This window comes from Athene noctua, chromosome 29 (assembly GCF_965140245.1).
Source record: "Athene noctua chromosome 29, bAthNoc1.hap1.1, whole genome shotgun sequence".
Lineage (NCBI taxonomy): Eukaryota > Metazoa > Chordata > Aves > Strigiformes > Strigidae > Athene > Athene noctua.
Genome location: NC_134065.1, coordinates 1,890,089 through 1,910,576, shown reverse-complemented (window position 1 = coordinate 1,910,576; position 20,488 = coordinate 1,890,089). Strand labels below are relative to the sequence as shown.

The 20,488-nt window shown below is 47.0% G+C and overlaps 1 protein-coding gene across 6 annotated transcripts in view; it reads right to left on the bottom strand.

Annotated features, from left to right (window-relative positions):
• The window catches only part of SMG5 (SMG5 nonsense mediated mRNA decay factor), a 33,136-nt gene that overhangs the window by 6,929 nt on the left and 5,719 nt on the right, over nucleotides 1–20,488 (bottom strand). For 3 of the 6 annotated variants that reach the window (XR_012635282.1, XM_074928819.1, XM_074928821.1), the window contains 18 exons: nucleotides 19,479–19,577; nucleotides 18,721–18,844; nucleotides 17,907–18,063; nucleotides 14,859–14,948; nucleotides 13,457–13,546; nucleotides 12,502–12,580; nucleotides 11,802–11,927; nucleotides 11,285–11,353; nucleotides 9,146–9,354; nucleotides 8,867–9,004; nucleotides 7,073–7,774; nucleotides 5,061–5,230; nucleotides 4,725–4,800; nucleotides 3,875–4,050; nucleotides 2,625–2,783; nucleotides 2,346–2,405; nucleotides 1,244–1,403; nucleotides 212–302 (listed from right to left, as the gene is read on the bottom strand). Coding sequence is in view for 5 of the 6 variants with exons in the window: in XM_074928819.1 (XP_074784920.1) it covers nucleotides 212–302; nucleotides 1,244–1,403; nucleotides 2,346–2,405; nucleotides 2,625–2,783; nucleotides 3,875–4,050; nucleotides 4,725–4,800; nucleotides 5,061–5,230; nucleotides 7,073–7,774; nucleotides 8,867–9,004; nucleotides 9,146–9,354; nucleotides 11,285–11,353; nucleotides 11,802–11,927; nucleotides 12,502–12,580; nucleotides 13,457–13,546; nucleotides 14,859–14,948; nucleotides 17,907–18,063; nucleotides 18,721–18,844; nucleotides 19,479–19,577 (2,775 nt within the window). In the remaining variant the exon portion in view is untranslated. The remainder of the gene's footprint in view (nucleotides 1–211; nucleotides 303–1,243; nucleotides 1,404–2,345; nucleotides 2,406–2,624; nucleotides 2,784–3,874; nucleotides 4,051–4,724; nucleotides 4,801–5,060; nucleotides 5,231–7,072; nucleotides 7,775–8,866; nucleotides 9,005–9,145; nucleotides 9,355–11,284; nucleotides 11,354–11,801; nucleotides 11,928–12,501; nucleotides 12,581–13,456; nucleotides 13,547–14,858; nucleotides 14,949–17,906; nucleotides 18,064–18,720; nucleotides 18,845–19,478; nucleotides 19,578–20,488) is intronic. The other 3 variants (XM_074928820.1, XM_074928823.1, XM_074928822.1) reach the window with 3 other exon arrangements.

Here is a 20,488-nt window from a genome sequence, read left to right as displayed (position 1 = left end):
GCAGCTACAAGCGCATCTGGAGAACCAGCTGCCAAATCTGTTACTTCACTGCTTTCCCTCCTGCCAAGCGCATTCCTGAGGCCTGGCTTTTCCTTGGCCCACTCCTCACTCTGCTCCAAGGGATGCAGCGCCTGCTCCCACCATTAACATTTTCTTCCACCCCAAAATACACCAAAAGCAAGGGCAAATCCCATCACTCCCCCATTCTCACCTGTTTCCCTTTTTAAATTCTGCCTCCAGATATCGGATGCTGTCCCGCGCACCTGCGTTCTCCTTTTTCAGGAAGTCTAAGCCATCAATCACTAATAGAAAAAGGGGAAAAAAAAAAAAAAGAACATCTGGTTTACAGCTATACTGCTGCCAACTCATCCAGATGTGTCAAGAATTCCTCATTGCCCTGAACCGTCTGTGATGCACAGCAGCAGTGGCTGCCGCAGGAGGCAGATGAAGCAGAGGGCGAACAGGGCCTCTCTCTTCCCAGATGTTCAGAGATACACTACGTTGGATTCTTCCCAGCACGGGCCACATAAAAGAGGCCCCAACGGTGACATGTGGCAACGGCGTTACAGCTGCTCCAGCTGAAGTAAAGGACAACAGCAGCAGGAGAGGAAGCCACCACCTTGGCCCAGGGGGCTCACTTCCTAGCAAGGAGGGAAGGGATCTGAGCCCTGGGGAGGCCGCCCCTCGATTCTTGGGTTCAGTTTTGGGCCCCTCACCCCAAAAAGGCCATTGAATGACTCGAGCGTGGCCAGAGAAGGGCAACGGAGCTGGGGCAGGGTCTGGAGCACAGGTCTGCTGGGGAGCGGCTGGGGGAACTGGGGGGGTTCAGTCTGGAGAAGAGGAGGCTGAGGGGAGACCTCCTGGCCCTCTGCAACTCCCTGCCAGGAGGGGGCAGAGAGGGGGGGTGAGTCTCTGGAGCCAAGGCCCCAGCGCCAGGCCCCGAGGGAATGGCCTCAAGCTGCCCAGGGCAGGGTCAGGCTGGCTCTGAGGAAGGATTTCTGTGCAGAAGGGGCTGTTGGGCGTTGGAATGGGCTGCCCAGGGCAGGGGGGAGTCCCCGGGATCCCTGGGGGGGTTGAAGAGTCGGGCTGAGCCAGCGCTGAGGGATCTGGGGGAGTTGGGAACGGTCAGGGGGAGGGTCATGGTTGGGCTGGAGGAGCTTCAGGGGCTTTTCCAACCCAGATGAGTCTGGGATTCTGGAATGAGGGGAAGGCGGGCTCAGTTTTTGCTGTGGAGTCCCCGTACCTGTTCGGGGGATGATGATTATGAATCTCCCGCTGGTTGCCAGCTGCTTGACAACAGCCAGGTGCTGGCAGAGGGCCTGGGTGTCCGGGACGAGGTACGGAGACATGGCTGACTGTGCTTTGGGCTGCTGGAGACTTCCCTCCAGCTGAGAAACCTCCAGCTGAAAAAACACACAGAGACACTCGCTTTGTATTTACACTAAAACAAACGATCTAACAGTGCAAGACTCACCCTGCAAAGCTCCATCAGGCCCTTAAAACCTCCCAGCACACGGAGAAGAGCTGGATGCAGCCAGGGGGTCAGAGGAAGGCGATTGTCTCACTCTGCACCGCACTGGTGTGGTCCGACCTCGAGTGCTGTGTGTGGTTTTGGGCACCTCAATATAAGGACATCAAACTACTACAGCGTGCCCAGAGGAGGGCAAACAAGAGGGTGAAAGGTCTAGAGGGCAAGATTTTGGAGGAGCAGCTGAAGGCACTCAGCTTGTTCAACTTGAAGAGAAACCTGAGGGGAGACCTCACCATGCTGAGGGGTGACTGCATCACAGTCTACAACTTCCTCAAGGGGGCAGTGGAGGGGGAGGTGCTGATCTCTCTGGTGACCAGTGGTAGGAGACAAGGAAAGGGAACAAAGCTGCAGCAGGGGAAGTTCAGGTTGGATATTAGGAAAAGATTTTTCACTGAGAGGGTGGTGGGTCAGTGGAACAGGCTCCCCAGGGAAGTGGTCAGAGCACCAAACCTGAGAGTTCAAGGAGCATCTGGATGACAATTTTAGGTGCATGGTTTAGTCTTAGGTAGCCCTACGAGGAGCAGGGACTTGGACTCGATGATCCTTATGGGTGTCTTCCAACTCAAGATACTCTATGAATCCATCTTTGCAGAACAGACTTACTGCCTCTGCATGGGATGGAAGCAGAGAGCTCTCCCTTCCCAGACTCAGCTGGACAGGGTGCTGGGCCATCTTGTTTAGGCTGTGCTTTTGCCAGAAAGGTTGGACCAGATGATCCTTGAGATCCCTTCCAAGGTGGTATTCTCTGATTCCTAGTTTTAGACATTTCAGCCACTGCCCTGCCAGTTTTCAGGCTGGAACCTGCATGTCCTACCTGCAGTCGAAGCTGAGCCATATCTCTCATTAGCCTGTTCCGACGAGCTTCTTCTGCAGCCTAGTTACAAAAACAAACTTCCATATCAGTTAGCAGGAAACACACAAGCTGACACTAGCACAAGCTTCCAGAAACAGGGTGAAAAGGGGACACCCAAGTAGTTTTATGGAACAAAACTTTTACCTCCCACTAAAGATCTGTGATTATAGTTACAACCTAATAGTAATCTACAGGAAATTGTGCCAAGTACAGAGAATTAGCCCACCTCTGCCAACTCACCATGTGAAACTGGGCTTGTGCCTGGTGCAGCAAATTGTCTTGCTCCGACTGTGCTATGCTGATGAAGATCCCAAGCTCCGAGTTGAACTGCAGGATGCTGCCTTGCAAGTGGGTAATGAAGTGGCCAAAGCTCCGAATGCAGCAAATCCGAACAACAGACTGCAAAGAAGCAGACAGGCAATCACCAGCCATGTCTCCCCATGGGGGTTGCAGCCTGAGCCAGCTCCGACCCTGCAGCTCACACTTTTGGAAAAGGCAGAAACTGCTATTAAAAAAAAAAAAATCCAGAGGAAACGTTTCTGGTTAAAGTGTGCTTCTGAAGACAGAGACTGCAGGAGAGCCTACAGCTGGACAGAAAGCTTAAAAGTGCTTACAGTCTGGGCTTCTCCAACTTGAGAAAACTGCAGAAAACATCAACAGGCTTTCCCCCACCAATCTCTGCTCAATCTCAGTGCTGGGAAAAGGAATCAGATAAAACAATCTATATCTGATCTGGGGGCAGGCACCACTCTCGGCTGGGCTGCTGTGTAACAGCAGCAAATGGTGAGCTCACGTGGGATGTGAAATGGCTGCACTTTGCTCCAGCTGCCCCAGCAGCTTGGGGTGACGTTCGAGAGCTCAACTCACTGCTGCGATTTAACAAACGTGGGTCCCACGTCACGTGTCAGAGCGGTGCCCTCAAACCGAGGCAGAAAATGTTAATGTATTCCCTGCTCCAAAGGAAGAGGATTGGTCTAGCAAGGCAAGGGAAGAGAAGAACCTTTTTCTGCACACCTCCGCTACCCAGAAACAATCGCCTTGGCCTTTTGTGCTTGGGAAAACAGACAGGAGTGGAGAAAACAGACAGAAGTGTTCTGTGAGGGCACAGTGTGGCACATGAAGTGAGATTTCACCCATTTTTGCATTTACTAGAGAAGGATCACAGGAAGTATCCTGCAGCTCCAACCAAACTCCCTTCACTCTGGGCAGGGCAGAGATAACCACTCTTCTGCCCAGGCAGGGAGGTCAGGAGCGAAGCTGTCAACATGTGACTCTGCTTCCTTTCCTAATGACTCTGGCAGGGAAGGGAAAGCAATTTTCTGAACGCTGATTTTTGGATAGACAGATGACTACAGCAACCACCAATAACACGAACCCATCCTCGTTTTTTTGGCAAGAAAGAACTGCATCATCTGCACAGCCAAGACAGGCTGTACCCCCAGAAAGGGAAATAAAGCTTGTGCCAAGATTCAGGATTTGCCCTGACTCACCTCCTCAACAGCTGAGAAAATGGGCCGGTCCTGCTCAAAGTTAAACCTCTTGTGTGCATTTTTCAGAGGGGGAAGATTCCGCAGGGCCACATCTTCTGGGAGCAGCAAGTTGGCTTTGAGGTCTGGGAGCTCAGCACCGCTCAGGATGTCCTTGACTTCATTACACAGGGCCAGCCCTGGAGAGGATGGAGGGGAAGCACAGCAATATATGGTGACTTAAACAAGAGGAGAACGGCTTTAAGGCACAAAATCTGTAACAATCAAGGGTGAGGGCTTTAAATTCCACGTGTATTCTGAGCATGTGTTGGAGGAACAAAAAGGCCACCCACAATATAAAGAGTAACTGTCCCAAACAGCCTGCTGAGGCACATCACTTCAAAAAACTGTAGTTTGGGGGATTAGCTTTCCCATTCCTTCCAACAGACAAACATCCCTGTTTAAACTATGCTTCTGATGAACCATGGGGATCTTTGGGCTGAGGTACAGGCCACATCATGAGCATTTGGAGCTTCAAAATAGTTTCTACAATTGCCATGACAAAAATCATACCCTTACTTATGGTCTTGAGAGTTAATTCCAATCACGTTGGCCACACAAAGACTTATGCACACAGGAGTGTTTCAGTGTATTGTCAGCTATATATAACACATTAATAGAGCTGAAGTCTACGGGACAGTATTTAACTGGAACGGTGTTTAAACACAAAACCACACACGTGATGTTGCTTCCCACTGTGCTTATAAGTAAAGTGCTACTGGCAAATCTCTCACCCCGGGATCTATCGCACACCATGAAATCACTGACGACTAGGCTTACTGAAACATTACACTGTCACTTCCTTCTCCAGTACCTGATTCCTGCAGGTCTGCAGCAGAAGGCAGAAGGTTCAGGAGCACAGACAGCCTGTTCCACAGGCTCTGAGAGCTCTGCAGAAACGAAACACAAGAGGCCACAGAAAATGTCAAGACAGATGTATGCAATAACCAGGCCACTTTGTTTTCCAGCATCTTTCAGAGACCTGAGAACGCTTTATGAAGAGTGAACTTCACTACGCTTCTTAGGTCAAGATTATCTTTTATTCAGCTGGTGGGGTTTTTACAGTCACCTTCTGTCCAGGACTGGGACAGCAGCTTCAGTATGCCCTTAGTGTCCCTGCCAGGGGAGCTGGACACCGAGCAGTTCCCACCTGAGCACACATGATGATGAGGTCCGTGTTTGTCCTCAGCCAGTCCAGGAACACCTTGACAGTGAGCAGCAGCCCTTCATTGGTGACGATCTCTAGTTTCTCCTGAAGGGATCGCTCATTCCTGCAGGATTTGCTACTTGAAATGCTTTCCTCAGAGTCAGACACATCATCTGGGAAACAAAGGGAAAAGCAGGATAGCAGGGATAAAACCCCTTGAGGAGCCAAGTGCTACTGGTATGAGAAGAGCACTGGGTTGGTACGAGCTGAACTTCTGGGTGCCTCCACACATCCCCATAAAATCAGCTCTCTGTCCCCTGTGCTGCTGATAAGAGCATATCACTGTTGCATTTTCTTCTTCATTGGGAGCAGATTTGCTAAAAATCTCCTTGTGAAAGTTTGGCAAATGCCTTAACCCCTGCAGCAGCCTCTGAGACACTCACTAACAGAGCAGGGGAAGCAGCATGTGCTGGCACAAGGACCGTTTCATTTACTGCAGAGAACAGAGCCAGCGATCCCTGGTTGTGTCAACGTGCACCGATCTCTGGGCTACGCAAGAGAAGGCAACTGCAGGGCTATTTTATGAGCCAGGGCCCAGGTGATTTTTTTTAAAATACTGAATATGCTTTGCAGTCTTGTAATTCTACAGACCCAAGGATCTCAGAGCCACTGCCAGTGAAATTGCATCCTGGCTACGTGAACGACCTGAGGTCAAGGTAGCAGCAATCCGGCAATCAACAACGCGTTTTGCTACAGTCCCTTATTTTAATTGCACAGTCATTTCTGCCTGTTAGCACAGCAATTATCATTCAATAAACCCTCAGAATAAAAAAGGGAGGAAGTAATTTATTCCCAAACTATCCCTGATAGATTGTTAAGACCATTAAATAGCTTGAGTTTTGAAACAGCACAGCTGAGGCAAGGAGAGCTCAAAGCTAAAAAGCACATGAGTTAATTCATTCAACCTGGCTCACTCAACCTCTCATTCTTTACATTTATAAAGGTATCATGGCCACACTATTCAAATAGGTTCGCGGAGCTGCAACATCTGTGTAACCCATTGAAGGAAAACGTTAAACAGACCAAAAATCATTTGTTTCTTCCTTCACCCCCATCTCTTTCAAGTGGCTAGGAAGCAGTGCCGGGAGCCAGTAAACATTAACATGATCTAATACTCCCCCTTCAAATCCTGGCCCAGGCAAAGCCTGAATCTTGCCAGTGCTGCAGGCCCACTGAATTTGGCAGCACGATGCAAAAATGTTTCCTTGCTCCAGGGAAGCTGGGAGGAATGACAAACAAGACCAAACAGGCCCATGTGGTTTTATCTGAAATACAAACAACTCCCTGTAGTGCATGAGATCTCCCTTTCAAGCTGTTTTTTTCCCAGAACATTACTCAGTTGTGTAAGTCGCATGGTAATAGAAACATTGCAGCTCCACCTGCTGTGCATCTGCAGTTTGGTTCAGTCCTGAGCACTCGGTGAGGCAGCGTTCAGAGGGTCACAGAGAGGCCCCCGACTCCTCTCACATGCACCCAGGTCACACAAGCTCCTACAAGAGCTTTGCAGAGCTGACAATCTAACACCTCGTGGAGAACCTCCTGGACTCCACCTGCACTCTCCATCACCAGAAGCACTAGTAAGTGTCTGATTACAGACATTTCACATGGGAAAAAGGAAGATAATCTGAATTTTTAATACCTGCTGGAATTATCCTCTATGTTATCAAAGCTGCTCGGCACCCACCCTGTTGAGCAGAGCAACAGATAACCCTGGCAGACTGCAGGTGTTTCCTTTGCTCAGTGCACATATTCCTGAATATCAGGCAGTAAACCTCCTCCTTCAGGAAACACCCAAGACCTGCCCAGTACTTGGGCAACCTGCTCCTCCAAACCTGGCCAAAGGAAAACTTGCACCACGGGAAAATGTGAATTTTAACAGACAGACTGCTACAGCTTGCAGTTTTCTACACAGAACTGCAACAATGAAGGTTTTGAACGAGGTCGCTGATCCTTACCTTGCTCTGCCAAGCTGGGCTTCTCCAGATCTCCGTTGACACAAGGCTTGCTTTCTATTCCATCCTTCAAGATGGTCGATTCGCTGTTCGGTTTCAGAAGGATGTTGCTGAAAGTAGGAGCCAAGCGAAAGCAGCGTTTCGTCTGAAAGAGCTGGGTGGACATGGCCTGGAGATTACTGGCTATGCTTGCGTCATTAGTGCTCAGGGAAGCTGGCCCATTCACTGCTGGATCTGGAGCCTCAGTTTTAGAGATGCTTGGGCTCTTGGAGTCCCCCAGGCCACTGCCATCTACACAGTTTTTTAAGGCCTCTTTGGGCCCGCTTTTGCCTCGGCCGCTTCCCTCCTCACCTGGCTCGTCCTCCATATCCTCCAAGTCGGACCGAGATTCTTGGCTGTTCATGTCAGAGTCCGTCTCCACATCAAAAGCAGCTTCTGCTTCCTCGTCGCTCTTCTCTGAGCCACTTTCTGAGCCATCGCTGCCCTTTATGGAGCCCTGACTGGAGTCAGAGTCAAAGCCCTCACTCAGGTCACTCTCATCCACCTTCTGCGGGTGACGGCGGCGGCGCAGACAGGAGAGGCGAGAGTATTTCTTGCTTTTCTTGCAGTCATTCTTCCGCTGTTCCTCGCTGGGCTGACGATTGGCCAAGTCAGCTTCAGCTTCCTTCTCAATCGAGTTCAACGGCTCTCGTGGTTCCTGGTCATCTGCAGGCATTTGAAACAAGACCACAAGTTAAGAAAATCCCAATGTGTCACACAAGCTGTGTGCCAGCCCTAAGCCCGGGGCACCACTACTGCAAATTTCAGCCATTGCTTCTATCAAGTGTCTCTAACCAGAAAACAAGTAATGGCAACCCCAGAAGAATGACTCGCTTTCTAAAAGGTGCCCAGAAAGACTCGGGAAGCCTGGACACCTCCTGCCCAAAATGTGCTGCCCCACTACCAGGCAGCCTCAGTGCTGAACACTGCTAGTCCAGCGTAAAATACACAGCTGAATCCCAGATCTTTCCCTCAGCTTTCTACAGCCTGAGAGCCAAGTGACCCACCAAGCAGGGCAAGGGCATGTGCCAGTCAGCTTGCTCAAACCAGCCACTCCAGCCTGTAACTAGACCTAGTCTACTAGAGCTGACCTAATCCCTTCCTTAACCAATATGCTCACAGTTTCCAGCAGCTCTAACAGCTTCAAAACCCATGCAGGGGAGGAGTCGTTCGTTGTTGCTTTTGACCAGGAAAACTCCAGTCTTGTGTGCTGTGAAATGTTACAAACCGACTGCTTGTAGAGGAAAGATTCAGCAGTTTTAGCTCAACAGGATCCCCCAGGAACTAAAGATATGGTTTTGTCTGAGCAGAGATGAGGTATGCTGAGCAGGCCCTGCCTCCCCCAGACACTGCTCTGCCCAGGTGTTTCACCTGAGATCATCTCCTCAGCGGAGGAGAAAAGAGTCCAGTAAATAACAGCAAATAGAGACAGAAAATAAGGAGCACAGATTGGGGTAAACAGATGATGAATGAGCTGCCAAGAGATAGAGAAAGGTAACTCCTTACAACAAGGAAAGTGACATTTTAATCCTGTGATAGAATTCTGATACTCACAGAGAGCATCAAAGCAGAAATTGTCTCAGCAGATCACCCATCTTTGGGGATTTCAGCCCAGCAGGCAAAGATCAAGATGCCTCTAACTCCACTCTGGCACTACACTATGAAACCCACGCCCAGGAGATTTAGGCAAGAAAAGTAAAAGCCAGCCCTATAGGTAGGCAACTGAGGAGACCCAGCTTATACTGTGTCTGCTCTTACCTGTGCCATCACTCTGAAAGGCTGGGACTGGATTTTCCCCTTCTTCTAGCTCTGCCTGCAGGCGAATATTGACGTGATTTATCAGGTGAGAGAAGAGGGCCAGTGTGAAAGCGATGGCTGCACTGTACTGCTTTGAACCTGCAACAAGACAGAGCAATGAGGTGGAGGAGACTGACTACTAGTCCAAAACATGAACGCCAGTTAAGACATCTTCAGCCTAACTAGACTGCTGAACGTTAATCACTACCTTTCTGAATAGCTGAATAAAGCACCAGTTACCTGCTCTCTTGAGGCTGTGAACGCTCATAAGGCAGATGATCACCATGCGAAAGATCAGGAGATCAGGCAGGAAGGAGTAGCCACTCTCATACTCTTCTTCATCTTCACTAGTTGAGCTCAGATTAGGAGGAGAAGGCAAGTAGAACAAGCACAGGTTGAAATCCTCCAGCACAGACTGGCACAGAGATGTCAGCTCAGAATCCAGAGAGCTTAGCGAGAGGGAAAAATAAACAAGAATTATTATTCAAGACTCAAGCTCTTGGCAATGTCTGCATGGAAACCAAACCAAAACTGGCAGTTAGGTCTTCCTTTAGCACTCGACAGGATGAAGCACCAGGGAATATACTGCAGGCAACAACAGCTATGGGAAGCAAGCAAGATGAATCAGAGTATGTTTTCCTCTCCACACTGCCAAACTAAAGACAAACAATAACTAGAGCACCTCTTTGCAAAGAGATGGGTGTCCAAAAAATACGACTTTTTCCCTGGGAGCTCGGGCAGGAGCCACTGAGATACACAGGGCACCCCAATGCTAAAAGCAGCCAACGTTTTGGATCCACTGCTCAGTGGAGCATTGCAGCACACAATCTGGGGACTCAACTTTTCTTCCTTCCATGGATCTAACTTATAGCCCTGTAAGAATGTTCCAAAATTCTCTGTTGCCATTAGCTACTTCAAAAGAAGCACCCACAGTGTAATGGGCTATGGGAGTCTCCTAGTTACAAAATAAACCCATCTGTAAAACATCCAGCAAATCCATTTCAGGGGGCAATGTGCTTGGGAAATTGAAGGAATTTCCAATTTTCTTAGGTGCTAGATATGTGTTAAGTAGATATTAAATAAGCCTTAAGTTCCACTCTGCTGTAAGTCAATATTTGAAAGTTAATCCCGTGCTGGGCTGCATTAGCAAGGGCACAGCCAGCAGATTGAGGAAAATTATTATCCCCCTCTCTTTGGCACTCATGAGATGGCATCTGGAGTACTGAGCCCAGTCTTGGGGCCCCCAATACCAAAAAAAGAAAAAAATTAAACAAAAAAAGCCCATACAACACTAAAACAAAACACTGACAAAGTGGACTTAGTCCAGCAGAGGACTGTTAAGGGGAACAGAGAACATGATGTATGAGAAGAGGCAAAGAGAACTGAGTTTGTTCAGCCTGAAAGAGAGAAAGCTCAGAGGGTATAACCTTCTGTTTTCGGATGCCCAACAGGTGGTTACAGAGGACCTGAGTAAGCCTCTTCTCAGTGGTGCACAGCAAAAGGAAGGGAAGCAATGGGTACAAGCTGCAGAAAAGGGAAATGAGACTAGATGTGCTGGAAGGGGGACCAGAGAGGTGTGAGGTGACTGTCCTTGGATCTACTCAAAACTCAGCTGGATAAGGCTCTGAGCAACTTCATCCAACTTCACATTTGAAGCCACCTTCACAGTGGACCCTACTCTGGGGGAGGACTGGACCTCTAGAAGGTCCCTTCCAACCTGAACTATTCCATGAGGAGTTTACCTGTAGTTCTGTGTATAAGCCCTTTAAAACACGTGCTCTATTTCAAGCAGTAAGAGGTTAATTTACAATCACCTGAAAACCTCCCAGCAGAGACAGGGAACATCCAAGAGAAAAAAAAAAAAAAAAAAAAAAAATCAGACAGCTGTACAAAGCTTTCCATTTATTCTAACATGAACAGGTTATGCTATTTGTTTCTTTGAACAAGGTATTTGGTTACAGATTTCCAAACCCCAAGAACAGCCCTGTACAGGTACAGACAGTGACTCTTTGCTGTCGTATCAGTCTAAATCCAGGTCTTGCCAGGAAAAAGCATTTGATGACTGAACAAGGCAAAAACCCACCAAAGGCAGTTGTACAGCACAGAGACGAGTTATGAGGCTCAGGAGTTCAACATCCACTCAGCTACTGGCTTGATTTAGCCAGAGTCACAAAGTATTTAACCCTTTGGTATTTCAGCCTCCCTTGGAAGACAATCTTCTCCACTCCAACCCTGCAAGGTTAGAAGACTGAAGTCATGGACCTTTTGGCAGAAACCCTCAGCACAGGCACTATTATCCTACAGGGAACAGCCTCTTCCAATTCTGAATGCCTGCTACTGCGAGTTATCAATAGAAGATATAATCTGCCGCAACCTTACCTGCTCTTTGGCTGCAAAAGACTCTGCAGGTACATAAAGCTCACCAGCAACCTCTTAATGTCTTTGCCTCTAAAAAGATTGAGAAGAAAACACTGTAAAGCAGGTACCCCGTCACAGAGATGGGCTAGACTAAAAGAGCTCTATTAATAGGTACATCAGGTCACAACTGAAAACTACATGCTGATGAAACTGGAGAAAAAAGATGGCTCACACACTTCTAACTTTCACCAATACACCTCAACCCTCATGAACAGCCACAAGCTCCAGGGGAGAGCGAGCAAATCTCTCACCTCAAACTCTACACCTAGCCAGCATTTCATTTTCTCCTGAAATTATGACCCAAGAGATGAAAAATGGGGTCTAGACTGCAGCTCTCAAAATTCTGGGGTCACTGTTTCCAATTGGCCACCTACCAGTTCCCCTTTCCCAGAAAAACACTCCTCTCAGCCCAGAGGATGACACTGGGGGCACTGCAAACCCTCAGCCTGTGCCCCTCTCCTTTTCTTTCCCCTCTTACCGTTTCTTGCTTGGAGACAGCTTCCTGGTTTCACATTTCTTCAACTGGTGATACATTTTGGCTGCTTTGTCATACAGCCGCTTCAGGTTCCCATAGGCACCTTCAAAGGACACTTCAGACTGGATACTGAGATACCGAAACACAACACACCAAAAAAGTTACTTTGCCACAAGGTTGCTCACATTTTATGGCTTTAATTCAATAAAAAGTTATGCAGGCATCTAAGCCTAAAGACAGGTACCTAGTGCTTTTGTCTGAACACGTTGAGCTACTTAACTCCCACTGATGTCTGCAAACCCCACTTCAAGCTGCACCACAGCTCCACCTGCGACGTTTACACACCTTTCCAAATCTGTGCCTTAAGGCCATGTTCAAATAACTGAATTCCTCCCACCTCACCATGCGGGGCGCCTCACTCTGCACCTCCACCCCCCTCCAAACCCTGGCTCTAGCACAGGCAGAGGGTCTCAGCTGAAAAACTGCCCTTCAAGTGCAGCCCTACGCATGGATTTTAATGACAAAGGCTCTTCCTTATTACTAGTCCTGCTCAAGGGTGAAATAAATCCATCTCTTCCCCCTCTCCTGAACGTCATCTACTGAAGAGTCACAAGCGAATAGGAAAGAAGAAAAGAATCTGGCACCAGCAACCACAGTCCACTGATTCTCTGTCCAGGAAGACAAGATCCTCACAGACACTCACCAGCGTAAGTAGCAATAGGTAGCTTCCACATTGTAGTATTTGCTCCCTGCCAGTGTCCCCAGTTGGTTAAAGGGCATGCCTGTCATGAGAGAGGGGCAAGTGAATTAATTTACAATTCTCCAACAACCCTGCTCAAAAGCAGATCCTTTCCTTCTCACTAAGTTTCCACACAGGAGGCAAGCCAGGAGACACAAGCAGTAAAGCAGCAATATCCTTTGGCCACCCAAGGTGGTTGTTTTTTTTGTTTTATAGTGCTTTTAGATCCTTCCTGCCAGTTATCTCTGTAAGAAAGCAGAGCAAACAATGCCTCCTCCTCTGTATTAATAATGCCACAGCCTTGACTCTGTATTCCTCTTGACACAGACATCATCTTATCAGCGTTCAAGAGTTCTGTACCACAGTGAGTTGGAACAGAGTTTTTGTCACTTTTTGGTATTTGGGATCAGCCTATCAAAAAAGTCAGTGAGAATTCTTCAAAGACAGCACAGAGAAAACATTTTTCTGGAATCACACACTTTTTAAGATAAAACAGGCCCTCAACTCTTGCTACAATGCGTTCTCATAAGGTAGTCACTTCTGAAGGAGAAAGCAGCACCTGAGATTATTTTGCAAGGGTAAAAAGAGGGAGATGACCAATAATGTTCTGCTTCTGGCAAGAGACGGCTGGATCTTCCCTTAGCCAGAAAGCACTTCACCACACTCACAGAAATCTGAGCTCCTCAGAGGTTATCAGACAAGTAAATGGAAGTCACTGGTGAAGAGGTCATTGTTTTAACTCCTCTCTTTGGCTTGCCAGCAGCAGAGATTCTCCGAGAGGGAAGCAATTTTAACCAGAGGATAAAACCACTCCTCGCTCAGCAGCAGGATATAAACCCGACCAGCACACTATCACAGATTATTGGGTTTAGGTTGCGGCAACACAATTTTAACAACACTAAAATTAACGGTAACTCACCAATTTGTGGTGCAACAGAAAGGGCTTGATAGTAAAACCGCTCAGCCAGTAACTCTGTGTCCACACCTGCCAGTTCATTCTGATAGCGAGCTGAAAGAAAACCATACACAGTGCATCAGAAACCAGAAGGCAGTGTCTTCTCTTCCCTTCTGCAGAGAAGCAGCGTTTCCCCAGATTAAAAATACCACAAAACTAGAAATACTGGCCAAGTCAACAACTCCTTCAAAGAAGAACTGCTCTTGGCAAAACATGGAAATGCAGAGAGTTTGCCAGCCCGTTCGAAGCACTTTTAACTGTTCTGCACAGCACATCCCCTGCCACTTCAAGCAAAGGGGATATCCCTCAACACTTGTGGCAGCATGTAAGCAAAAGGAAGAAATTCTTCTGCTCCATGTGTTAAGTGCTGATTCACTTAGCCTTGAAATAACTCAGAGTTGTGCTCCATTTTCCACTACCTCAGACCATATTTCTACTACAGCAGAGGGTGAAACCTAAAGCAAGCCAGCTGCCCTAATAAAATACCTGGCTGCGGCTAGACTGGACTTGATCAATTTATAATTATTTTTTTTTTTAGACGACAATAGGCATTTTGAAAACCTCAGGTGAAAGCATTGTGAAGAGGTGAGCTCATTTCTCTCCCGCCGGTCAGGTAAATCATTCCGACTCCCCCCATAAGACGTTTATCTGCAATGCCATTTTTAGGCCTATTCACACGCAACAATAATGCCAAACAGCTTTCAAGAGCTTGAAGGCTGCTGCATGTCAAGCACATTTACCCGCGCCACACTTCAAATAGCTGTTTTTCACACAGTTACATGTTTTCTCACTGCTTTCACTCCCACGTGTTCACAAGCAAGCAAGAAGCTGACACGCTTACCACACACACTTCAGCAGGTCGTGACTGTGGGATAGACACGTCTGCTTTAAAAAGGATGACACGGAGCCAGACACAATGACAAAGAACCTGGGGCTTTGCAGCGGCCTGGATTGATTCACAATATTGCTTAACAAATCTGATTTTCAGTCACACTTGTGCTGATGACAGTGGCTCTGTAAGGCAACCTTAAAGCAAGTCTGAACTGAGAAGTCAGCCCACTTTGAGTTTCCTTCACACTGTCCAAACAACATCAATAAAAGCAAAGGTTTCCCTTCTTACACAGCCATGGATACAGCTGCTTATCAATAGTGAACTCCTCATCTATTTGCTCAAAAACAAAACTCCTGCAATTTGTAGTGGTTCAGTTATCCACGAGGATTTCAGCTTATAGCAGTCATTGAGAAACATGTCTGAGGAAAACCAGTAAGTAACTACGGCTGGTGACTAACAACGATGGACTCAGCGCTGCACAGGAACCACCTTTTAATGTAGTAAAGATTGCCCTGAAAGGCAAGCTGTTCTTACCTAGATCTCCCAGATAAACCAGACATCTGTGACATGCCATCTGTGCCCACTCCATCTCCTTCTCCGATGCAGACACAGGTTTCTTGCAGCCTACATGAGAAATATGAAATCGAATACATGATGGGATAAAGGCTGCTGGAAAGACACACGAGCAGCCTACACCTCTGCCTGAGACACCCAACACTTCACCCGATGAAAACAAAGACCACATGGTCAGACCACACTGTTGGTTGCTGTCTGTGGCATCTTACAGACCAGCACTGGTTCACTCCTGTCGTCAAAATGTGAAAAATAAATGTAGAATATACATGTAGACACCAATGCTCACCCACTTTCCCCTTCAATTCCCTGCTGATTAGAGGCAGTGCATGTCACTGCGTCCCTAAGAGTCACTGAAGGGACTGTCACTCAGACTTTGTCTACAAGGTATGCCACAGAGAGCTGGCTCCATCTGCACTCAGATGAGAGGACAAAGGCCAATTCCTGCCTACAAGCCATGTGATCATGTTAACACAGCATTGAGCACAAGCTAATAAGGCCTGTCGAGAGGCTGATTTTGTTAGCATGGCTAATGAGACCTTTGGATAGGAGCCGGTGCAAATCCCTGGAAGCCAGAACAAAGTCTGAGCACACTTGCACCTGGGAGTAGCCTACAACATGGACGTACCCTCCCCAACATTAAAGATGGAAACAAATTCTCTGTCTCAAGACTGAAATCTAGCTTTAGGACTGGCCAACCAAAAAAGGGAGGAAGAGAATTAAAACAAGTTAAAATCAAGACAGCAAATCTGTGTTGTAGACAGGGCAGCTGCAGTTGGATTGGAAGAACTGCCTCTGGGCAAAACTGTCTTTGCATCCGGAGGAGGACAACACACAGCTGGTGCCAGGGCTGGAAGGCACGTCCTCTGAGGAGCAGCTGGGGACTTGGGCTTGTCCAGTTTGGAGAAAAAGAGGCTGAGGCATGACCTCATCACTCTGCAGCTTCCTGAGGAGGGGACGCAGAGAGGGAGGTGCTGAGCTCTTCTCCTCGGGATCCAGCGATAGGACGCATGGGAACGGTTCAAAGCTGCGTCAAGGGAGGTTTAGGCTGGACATCAGGAAGCGTTTCTTTACCAAGAGGGTGGTCAAACACTGGGACAAGCTTCCTAGAGAGGTGATCGATGCTCCAAGCTGGTCAAGTGTTTCAGAGGCACTTGGCAATTGCCCTTAATGACATGCTTCCAAATTCGGGTCAGCCCTGAACGGGTCGGGCATTTGGATTAGATGATCCTTGTAGGTCCCTTCCAACTGAAATAGTCTATTGTAGTCTACACTGAACTTACAAACAAACAAACAAAAAAAAAGCAATTCAAGCAGTGGAAAGTGTCAAAAACAAGAGGGGAAAGTTGCAGCCAGCTGATCTGAACTAACTTAAGCCATCAAACGTGACTCAGTTCCTGGGAGGGGTTGCTGCTGGCGAGACCATGGCCCCCACCTCACCATCAGCACCTTCTCCCCAGCCAGAGACCAGGCAGCAACGGCGACGGCGCTCACGCGGCCTCTCCAGAGAGCACCTGCTGCAGCCAGCGCCATGGTTCAGTCTTCCCGTGGCCAAGGACTTCCACCTTCTGGAGGAGAAAATTCCCTCAAGCAGGAATCTCGAAGGAAGATTTTTTTAAGACCAGTCTAGCCTGCAGTCTGAGTTGCTTCCCTCTTGGCTTAGTTTAAAAGAGTGGAAGTGAAATCTGGAGGCTGAAGTGACCAGTGAGGGATGGTTCTCACTCACTAGCAGGCCCTGTAGGAGTTACATGGTACAAATACAAGGCTTCTCCTTTCTTTTTTGCTTTGAATCCTCTTGCTCCCATTTACAACCATCAAGTCGTGTCCAACCTCATTTGTAGTTCATACAGGACTCTTCCACATCCATCGTTTCTGAGTATGCAAGGTGACATCTCTATTACCCAGTTACATACTCGCCTGCTGCGTTCTTTTCATTAAAGAGCCAAAACACCTTAAGGAACCTGAATGAGGGGAGCCTTTCAAATGCAATCACGCACCACGGGGTACAAACCCATCTGGAATGCGCATTTTGAGAATTTATTAATTCCGCAGTACTGAGATACATTTCTCAGAGCAACAGTTGCCAGGGACATCTGCCTTTTAAAGTGACATTTCAAAGCCAAGCATGATAAAACCATCTCCCAGAACCAAGAATAGGATACCAGCAACTAAAACATTCTATTGTTAAAGACATACTAACTTCTCTTATGCCAGTTTCTGCCATCCTCCCCCCTATCAGCCTTAAGAACGTCAATTAAACCCTTGCTAATACAGTTCACAAAACATACAGAGGCTCCATTTCTCACCTGGAGCCACCTGAACAGAAACAGGTGCCTGGAGGCCACTGAGCACAACAGAGGAGTGAATGTGAACAAACTATTACAAGGTAATGGAGGACGTGAATGCATACACAGCCTTGAGCTGTTTCAAGACTACGAACACTCTCATTCTTCCTCCCCTAATAGGTAAGACACCTCAAAACTACCCTGCATCTAGGGGCACGTACAGAGGCAGTTACCTGAGACAGCAAACACACCTTACTGCATTCCAGGAGCTGCCTCATGTTCTCAGTCCAAGATTCAATAGCTGTTTCAAAGCCACAACTAGGAAGTACATGAAGGGAGCACAGACAAAAGGGGCACCAAGAGGAGGAACAATATCTCACATCTAGTGAATAGCACATCCTGACAAAAATCTGTTGATTTCAAGAACTTCTTCCCCCAATGGCCTGTTTGCCTGCTTTAATTAAGCTTCTAAAAACACTCCGTACAGCCAGAAGTGCTCTTCAATTTTCCATAAAAATATACCGTCACCAAACACTTAATAAACCATTTTCTAGCAGCATTTTCTTCCTTCTTTCTTCCCTAGTTTAGTATTAAACAAACCAAAACCATGCCATGGAGAAGACAGAAGCTGTTCTAAACAAAAAAAATAATCCCTTGAATGCCGAAACAAAGATGGACTAGTACAAGGGGAAGCCACCAGCCTGGGGTTACACGGAGCACTGACCTATGAGAGGGTCTGTCACATGTGTCCAGTCAATGCAACACTGCAGCTCCAGCTGATAGTGAGACTGGATGTAGAGGAGAAGGTGCTGGTAAAATCCTATGCCAGCAACTAAGTGAGTGCGGTACGCACACTCCAGAGTGCTCCGGCTGTGAATGTGCTGGAGGGAAGAAAAATGAGATTATGTTAATAAAGTTCCTGGTAACATTTGAGGCTGGCCACCCAAGTTATACCAAGTATGAAGCAAGACAGCGGGTAGCTCAGCTGTAACTGGTATTGCACAGTTCTGTACCTCCTCTTGCTCAACGTGGTATCTAGTGGTATTTACTAAGGGTCAACATCAAGGAGAAACACTTGCCACACAACACATAAATAAAACCAAGGTGTCTGGTTAGAGCACCTTGAACACACTCAGACAACCAGATCAACAGGAGAGAGTTCACAGCATTAGAAAATACAAGTGTGAAAACTGAGTATTTTCCAGTGATAAACTCTAGTAAAAACAATCAGCACGGACAAAGCCTCTTATACCTCTATGTAGAACAACAGTCTTAAGTCTCTGGGAGATGGGAAGACAAAAATTAAGCAGATTATGTTGAATATCCTCTGCAATAGCAGCTCTCTCAGCAGATCATTACAGCTGACCTGCCTACAGCTAGACAGAAGGGGTATGTCAGCTCCAGGGTTCAAACTCAGGAGTGCCTGGCTTCCTGCCCCGGGTTCAGACCACAACGTCTCCAAGCAAATGAAAATTTTCACCTTGTCTTACCCACTGCACAGCCAGAGACTTTCTCATGCCAGAGCCATAGATACCTGCCTTTTTATTTGTTTTAATGAGCTGGATAACTTCATAGTAAACTTTTCTCCAGAGCAGTTCTTCTGCTTTTCTTCCATAATCCACTGGATGCAAGAACATCAGCTTCACACACAGCTCCCGCAGCCTGAGATCGACAGCAGAGAATTCATATTTAGCTACAGCAGCTTCAAATACAGCTGCTGCTGCATAAGCACAGAGAAGGAAGATCTGAATTCATTACGATGGATGAGCTAGGCCATCTGGTGATGGTACAGCTTGTATCACTCCCACACAAGAGTATCGGGAAAAGCTGTACGTACACCTAACCAGCTACCTCGGCTCAGCTGGCCATCAGGAACTTCCTAAATTGCAGTAATGTCAAGAATTGTCTTGACAGCTTAAAAAAAAATTAGTCAGAAAAATCATCCCTGCTAGGCACCCTCTGAACCTGATAAAAGACCCATACAAGAAGTTTCTTCACCAAGAGGGGTTTTTTTAAAAAATCATCACAAAGGAAGGCATTGGCCAACATGAAGACGATTTATTTGTATGACAGCTACACCCACGAGCGCCTCCAGCCATGGACTGTACGGTGAAGTGCTGTTCAAACACAGATCTGAAATCCAGCCTCTGCTTCAAAAACCTGGAGGGATCCCAGGTCAACAGGTGCTCTACAAATCAAATACACTGTGAAACTGCAGATTCAAAACCTCCACGTGTCACTTCACATGGATTTTCCCCGGCCAACCATAAAAAAACAAGCGCCCTGCCCAACTTACTTGTTTCTCAAGCTGATGTTTTCTGGCTTGAACACCTCTTGATACGCTGCTTTATTACCAAGGATGAGATCCAGACGGTGAACAGCCTCTACCACGGCTCTGCAGGGTGACACAGACAGAAGAGTTTCAGAACAGCAGGTTATCTGGGATTATTTCAGGAGATCTGGAATGTCTGCACAGACCACACTAGCCTGGTTAATTCCATTATTAGCAAGCTGCATTATACCCCCACACCATACCAATAGATTTCCTTTCTGCAGTTTATTTTGACAAATTTACGGAAAGAAGAAAAAAGCAGAGTTACATATACTGTAATGATTTTGGTGCAAATCAGCTGTTTAATCACCAGTTACCACTGCCTGTCTGGTCAGAAATGTCAATTATTTCTACATTAGCAACATCAGAAAGGTCTTTGGACACGCTAGCAACTTTTAGCCTCAGCAATTAAATCATGCTATACATACTCAGATTAATTTCAACATCTTAAACTCTATGAATTAAAAAAAATATCAATTTATTTCTAACAATTACTGTTTTGATAGGGTAAGAGTCAAACCTCCACCAACTCCTGTTTCCTTAACAACTTGTCTATAAAAGAAGGCAACTCATGTCACTCCCATTTGCCAAAACTTCCTGATGTTCATTACAGTGATTCACTGATTAAAGTCCTTAAAGATCTCTCAGTGATAAGTAACAGAGATATTCAAAACCAGCCTAAAATATGAAATTTTTTGGAGATTTTTCTCCTGAGAGCCAGCTAAAGGACAGGCCGAGCAACCTCCAGACCCCTGAGTCATGCAAAAATAAATACTTCTGTGAATCACTGCCCCAGACTCTCCTCCTGGAGGAGGAATACCACACCGTGTGTAAAATCTCAAGCACTTAAAAGTTTGTAGCTGTGAACAAATCAGACTACAATTCCAGAAGATTGCAGTGAAATAAAATTTACAGGAGCATTAGCGCTGACAGGAAGTACCCTCATCAATACCTCATGGACAGTTCAATAAATC